Source organism: Ceratotherium simum, chromosome 6, assembly GCF_057802395.1.
Source record: "Ceratotherium simum simum isolate JZ-2026a chromosome 6, ASM5780239v1, whole genome shotgun sequence".
NCBI classification, from domain to species: Eukaryota; Metazoa; Chordata; class Mammalia; order Perissodactyla; family Rhinocerotidae; genus Ceratotherium; species Ceratotherium simum.
In genome coordinates this window covers 69969902-69977144 of record NC_141905.1, presented here as the reverse complement: position 1 = coordinate 69977144, position 7243 = coordinate 69969902, and the positions used below count along the sequence as shown (strand labels likewise).

General features: G+C 50.2%; 1 protein-coding gene across 1 annotated transcript in view; it reads right to left on the bottom strand.

Annotated features, from left to right (window-relative positions):
- Positions 1-3355: 3355 nt before the first annotated feature.
- Positions 3356-7243, bottom strand: part of RBM20 (RNA binding motif protein 20) — a 196448-nt gene continuing 192560 nt past the window's right edge. The window contains exon 14 of the mRNA XM_004428073.3: positions 3356-6253. Within this exon, the coding sequence (XP_004428130.2) occupies positions 6143-6253 (111 nt within the window). The 3' untranslated portion in view covers positions 3356-6142. The remainder of the gene's footprint in view (positions 6254-7243) is intronic.

Here is a 7243-nt window from a genome sequence, read left to right as displayed (position 1 = left end):
GTGGGGAAGGAAGAAACAGCGTTTCTTCCCCACTTTCACCTTCCTGCCTGTTTTCCTGCAGTGTGGTGGGTGTGCCCCTTTCTTTAGCTACTTTCTAGGGAGGGGAGGTGTTGAGAAGATCAGTTGCAGGGATCTAACAACCAGGACTTCAGTCATAAGCCCCTGAGTATAGCTAAATTAGGCTCTCCCATCCTCCAGAGCCTGCTGTTCCTGGTGGACCCAGGGTCTAGAGGCTTTAGGGCGATGCAGGAACCAGAGAAAATCCCACCCCTGAGACACGCAGTGGAGAACAGAGGTGAAAAGCATGGTTTGAGAGCCTTGCAGACCTGGGTTTGAATCCCAACTCTGCCGCTTACTGGCTGTCTGACCCTGGACAAACCACTTTGGGTCTTTGAGCCTCATTTTCCCCATCTATGACATGGGAAAAGAACAGTACCTGTCTCTCAGCATTGTGAAGAGGTCGAGAGCAAGTCCCTGCAGAGTACACACTGAGTGTGGCTTGTCGACAGGCTCAATAAGGGCTAATATTGGCATCAGTGGTGGCTCATGGAGGGCGGGAGAGAAAGTGTGAACCCCGGGGTTCCTTGCTGTCAGTGACATGGCCCCGGGGGATGCCCCTATTCCCTGGGACTCCAATCTCCCCAAAAGGCCTGCTGACTGTGCACAGCTCTCTGCTCTAAGGGGCAGGGCTATCACCAGATCTCCAGGAGTCTTCTTAATAATCACGATGCTTTCAGCATTAACAAGGATAAACACACCATTGGAAAAGTGACTTTTGCCTCAGCACAGTAAGTATGAATTCCAAATAAGAAAATCCTGACACGTGCCCCAAACCTAGTCTGATGACCACCCCCTACCACCACCAATTCCCACCATCTCCATCTGCCATCAGCCAGACTAGTCTCCTCCTGTCTGTCTCCCATCTTCAAGCCTTTTTCACCCTGGAGTCTCTCCTACCTTGAATGGTCTCCATTCACATCTCTCCTGCCCTTCCCCCCGTAAAATAAATGCCCCTTCTCTTCCAGGAGCTGCTGGGGAAATCCCTGGTTGACGTCTAGGGCAGTGTTTTTCAAAGTGTGAGCAGTGGACTCCACCTGCATTGAATCACCAGCGAGCCTTGCTAAAATGTAAATAAATGCCTGCGCCCTCCCCATGGCCTAGTGAGACAGAATCTTCATGGAGGGGGCTGGGAGTCTGTATTTCTAACAAGCTCCCCCGGTGATTCTGATACACACAAAGCACAAAAATCAGTGATTGTCTTGAGTCTTTGCTGAGTGCCAAAGTCCAGCTACAGCTAGACCTGGAAAATTCATGAAATAATCTAACTAAAAGAACCTAAACTTCCTGTGTGTCCCCAGTAGGACCACCCAGGAGACCTGGATTCTAGTCTCGACCTTGTACTAATAAGCTGTGTTGCCTTAGGCAAGTCACTTCCCCTCTCTGGGCCTCAGTTTTCTCAACTGCAAAAGGAAGGGCCAGGACTTCAGAGTCTCTGGGACTATCCTGCTCTAACATGCTTGGAAATCCACTTGGGACAGACTTCTTTGTAGGGCTGGCATGGTGGGAAAGGAGAATGGGGAGCTGTTGAGGGCAAGCCCAGATGTCCCATCACTGCCTAGGTGGACAGCAATAGTTGCTATTGATGTTCAGAGGAGCTCAGAGGTCTCAGGCCAGATGGGGGCCAAGGTCAGTATCCAAGTGGCCTAGCCAAGTGGGGACTGTAAGGAGCAACACCAGCGTCTAGGCCATGGCAGAGTCAAGCCAGGGGTGGTCTGGTGCTGATATCTGGAGAGAAGAGCGAGCACAGAGAGTGGGTCTGAATGTCAGAGCTCCAGCAGGGTAGACTGGCTCAGAACTAGGTTTCAAGGCCCTTAGGAACATCAGAGAACAAATGCGAACACCCAGGGATGGGGGGAACTGCAACTCAGGGGGCTCCCAGGCAGGATATCTCCATGGCACAGGTCCAGAGGTGCCATTTTACAGAATACAATGTGCATGGCGCCCCCTAGAGTTGTGCCATGTGGAGCAACACACTGGGACTAAGCAACAAGAGCACCCCCAGGTAGCCTGGATCCTGAACTTAGGGCAGCAGGATGAGCTCTAGGCCCATTCACTACTTTAGCCAGCTGGGGTGCAGCCAGCAGCTGCAAGGAAGGATGTTTCTCCACCCCTCCCGGTTGGGAACCACTGGCACATGGCCACAATAGGCTGGGGGGGTGGGGGTGTGGAGCAGCAACAGGCTCCACAGGAACTTTCCTCCAACCTACAATCTGCTCCCACAATTATACGCTGCCCCACTCACTATGCCCTCTGGGGCCAGACTGCCCAGCCCCTCCCCGTTGACTCAGGAGCACTGCCAACAGAAGGGAAGGGCCCAGAGAAAGTTCCAGGCCATTCAAAGGACTGGCCAACTGGGCCCGGGAGACTGACTGCATTGTTTTGCTAGAAGAAATGGTTGAAAGAACTTAAGAACCACTGAAATTTGGAGAGTTGTTGTCCAGAGCACAGATTCCAGAAGCAAACAAGATTCTCGGGGGCTGGCCCCATGGTGCAACAGTTAAGTTCAAGCGTTCCGCTTCTGTGGCCTAGGGTTCACCAGTTCGGATACTGTGTGCAGACCTACTCACTGCTCATCAAGCCATGCTGAGGCAGCGTCCCACATAGAAGAACTAGAAAAACCTACAACTAGGATATACAACTATGTACTGGGGGCTTTGGGGAGAAAAAAGAAAAAAAAAAAGAGGAAGACTGGCAACAGATGTTAGCTCAGGGCCAATCTTCCTTTAAAAAAAAAAAAGAGTGTACTGCCTATATTAAAAAAAAAAAAAAGATTCACTGCCATGCAGCATAGCAAGTGCTTTTGCCAGCAATTATCTCCAGCTTGAAACAACCTGGGAGGTGATTAACGACATTATCCCCCGTTACGCCCAAGGAAGTGGGACTTAGGAAGTCACGGGGCTAACAAGTGCCAAGCTAGGTACCCACCACCTCACAGGGGGTGGAACGCCCAGAAATGGCCTCACCCTGGTGCAGCACAATGGGGTTCAGCCACTAGCAGACCGGGGAGCACTGGGTAGCAGGGCTCAGGGTTTCTAAGAGGCTAAGAGATTTTTCTATCTGATTCTCCAAAAGGGACAGCAGCTTCCCACTTTCCTAGACTCTGCCCTTCTGGAGGTTCACCCCTGAGAATCTCAGATTCTCACAGAGCCCCAAATGGAAGCTGTTGTGCCCTCTCCTTTCAACCCTTCAGAAACATTCTAGATTCAGAGAGGGACCAAATCCCAACCTCAGTGCTGGCGAGCTTCCCGCAGCCAAATGTCGAGGGATCTCTGCATGACAGATGGCTCCTTACTCACAAGCTTTCAAATTATCTTTATTAAAAATCATTTTTTTTTCCTTTTGTAGAAACAAACACTTGCGGTCAGTTATACAGATCAGGAAAAGTGGTGACGATTTATAGGACACTCAACAAAATCCAATACTTTACAAGTTCAAACAAATTAACTAGTGTTGTTTTTTTTTCTCATAAGCTCAAAAAACAAACTCTGGTCCAGTTCAAGTATCATCTAACAGATCACAGCCTCGGAGTGTCCAAGAAAGGGAAACCCTGATACTAGCGGCTGCTGCTCACACAACATCAAACTTACCAAATTCTTTGGGCATATGGTCTGGATCTACTTTATTTCAGGGGTTTACGATGAAAGAAAATTACATAGGCCTTCAGTTATATGTAACTCAGGTAACACATGGATCTGTAGCTCAAGGCGGCAGCTGCTCTTGAACAACCTTTTCTGGGAGACACTTTGAAATGGTGGACAAACACTGAGGAAAAGCTTTAAAAAATAAATCAATATTTTCCTGGTTGCCTTTCATACTGCATTGTGTATGACACACGTAGGAATAAAAAGTGCAAATTACGGAGTGGGTGAAGGACCATGCCAATGGAATTGTATAAAAATAAATAAAAATAAATATATATATACACACACAAATTAGAAGCTTAGATGATTTTTAAACTCAAGGTTCTGATTGAATGCTGAGAGAGCCTCTCCTCTCTCCCTCCCAGGGGCTCTCTCCAGCTTTCCAAGATGGAGAAGATCAGTCTGTCAGCAAGGGAGCCATTACACTACTGGGAATGCGGTTGTTTGAACAGCCATTGGGATTTCCATGGAAACGCTGCCGGGGGATGAGCTGGCGGGTCAGCTTTCACTTTGCTGGAGAAAAGACTACCAGCCTCTCTGACAATGCACGGTTCCAGCCTCTGATGGAGGCGGCAGGCTTTTCCCAGCAAGGTCCGGCGAGGAGGTCAGAGAGCTGCCTCTTGGAGACACCAACCTTTCCGAGGCCCCCAGGTGGCCGGATGCCAAGTTCAGGTTTCCTGCTTCCTCCAGCCTCTCCTCACCACACCTGTCCAAGCCAGTCTGTTTGCCTCTGGCATTGCCTTCTCTCTTCTCCCTCACAGCTTCCCAAAAGCTCTCTCCTCGCTGGGGATCATGTACCTCAAGGTTTACACGTGATCATTTTATGTTCTACATGTTTCCTTTCTGTGCCTCAGTTTCCTCACTGATAAAATGTCAGTGTCAAACTCAGATGATCTCTCTACCCTTCTGCCATTAGAGCAGAGGACAGAATGTGCAGTCTACTCTTACCTACCATAAAAAAAATGCAAAAATAAATAAATAAAACGAACAATCCCTTCCTCGTCTACCTGCTTGCCATCAGGAACAGAAACAACAGGAACCACCTTCCAGGGGCTGAGCCAGGCAGGCCGCCTCCAGGTGAGTATGTTGGCTTGTGGAAACAGCACCAGGCTCCCCTCTGATGTTCTTGAGGTCTTCTGTAGGGCTGCGGCCGAGCCTCATCCTCCCAGCACCCTGTCCCAAACCCTTCCAATAGCACATCAGACGCGGAACCCGGAGCCCGGCTGGGGCCTGAAGGCACTGACCTCCGGGATCAGACAGCCCGATGAGAATAAGGGTTCTGTTCTTCATAACATATAACAGCAAGGTCTGCGCATGGAGTCAGCTCTGAGACGCCCTTGACCTTCTGCCAAATTGGAAAGGGGCCACCACAAACCCAGGGCAATCCTCAAATGCCACTCTTCAGTCCTGCAGCCTTCTCTTTCCTTAGTTTCTCCCCATTGAGAGGCCATTGAAAAACCATCCCACTGTGAGGCTGCTGGAGCCCAGAGTGCAGGCATCAGTGGGGATGCCATTTCCTTGTTTTGGTGTCTCTCGGGCCAATGCCACGCATCCTGGGAGGCCAACATTCAACCTAAGCCCTTACCAGCGGCTGTTTTAGCTGGAGAGAGAAAGTGCTTCTCTTTTCATTTTTATTTAAAGTGAATCTACACCAAATTCACTGTCCAGAATAGAACAAACCCTGGCATCTCCTGAAATCAAGAAGACAAAAATAGTTTGGGGGGAATTTATCAGAGCTTCCAAAATGAAGGGTTCTTTTCCTCCTCTGTAAAATTCATTGAATTTTATTTTAAGGCATGAATCTGGTGAACTTCTAGAATAATTGAGAGGGTGCAAGAGTTATTAAAACCAAGGGCTTTTCAAAAAGGTAGTCCAGCTGGAGGAACTCCCAGCTTCTGCCAACTGACTGTCTAGGGTGCCCCCTCTCCAGGACTGCAGGGCCCGACTCAGCACCAACCTCCCCCAACACCCTCCTCCCAGGCAGAGAAACTGCTCCAGGTTCACTGAAGTGGTTCCTGACCCAGGAGTTTCCGTGAAATCTTTCCCTTGGATGACTCAGCCTGGCCTGACCTGTTCTAGCCCATCAAGAATTTGAACACTGTGAAAATCCCTGAGAAGTTGGATTTTATGAAATGGAAATGACCCTTGGCACAGAAAGAGGAGAGAGGGAGGGAGGGGGAGGAAGAGAGAGAAGCAAATTGAAGGTTTGAAGGAAACAAAAGAGACAACAGGCAGAGAGAGGCGACCCTCAGGGGGCTGGACACAGCAGGGTGACAGCTCTAGGAGACACTTCACGGCGTTTTCATGAGTCTCTGAGAACAAACCCAGGCCATGCGGCCTGCCTGGTTTTCCTTCCTCTTGGGCTTCAGTTCCTGCACCGAGGTCAGGAAGGCCCCACCTCGCAGGCCCTCCTCTCCCGGCTTCCAGCAGCAGCAGGTGTGTCAGAGCTTTTTCCTTTCAAAGTTGGGCACGATTCCGCTGTCCTCGGGCCTCGGGCTGCCTGCCCCCTCGGTCTCCTTCAGGCCCTCCTCGGCCAGCTGGGACAAGTACTTCTGTGGTGGGAAGAGAGGGGCAAAGCAGGGAGAGAGAGGGTTAGTGGTGACCTGGAGGGAGAAGAAGGGGGTGAGTGCCTTGGCCCCCTCTCTTATCATCTTGCCCAGCCAGTGGGACCCGCCGCCTCCTCCCTCCCCAGATCCTTCTGCGGCTACAGAACCCATACTAAGCAATGACTTCCTCCCCCTTTATGTTAGTTTACAGGTAATGTGTGTCTCTTGTAGAAAACATGTAAAGTACAGATCCTAACAGCAGCAAACAGTTCTGTAGCCCTTATCCTGTACAAGCACTCTTCTAACTGCTTTTCTTATATAAACTCATTTAATCCTCATAGCCACTCTCTGTTTTCCAGAAAGAGCTGCAGTATCCAGGCAGCACGTCCATGTGTAAATGGCAGATGGAGGAAGGGGAAACTGAAAGGGCAGGAGGAGAGAAGCGCTGTCCTATAGCGATTGTGAAAGACAGAGCCGCAGCCTGACATTTGAGACTCTAACAACCTGCTTCCTGTCAGGCGGGCTGGCAGGTTGAGTGTCTTGGAGGTCCTTCTATGGATTTCTGTTCCATAGCTGGGGGCCACCTCACCCCGCCCTGGAACGCTCACTGCTATGACTGGCCCCCAGCCCAACTCAGCGAGCCTGTTGGGCCGCTCCTGGGATTCTGGATTCAGTGTAGTGAGACAGACTAGAAAATGCCTGGGGCCCCCAGCTGCAGGCCATCTGATTGCTGGGGCAGCAAGGAGTAGTGCAAAGAGCACTGGATTAGGAGTCAGCAGGTTAGGTCCAGCGCAGTGGCCAGAAGTGTAGGCTTTGCCATCAGATGACCTAGCTCTCAGCAGAGAATACCCAATATCTCTGACATCTGTAAAGTGCAGGTAATAACGGTAACTACCACATAAGGTTGTTGTGAAGTCCAAGAGAGGGAGCATAAAGCACTTGGCACAGCACCCGGCATGGAATAAACACTCTGCAATGTTGCCCGTTATCATGAAT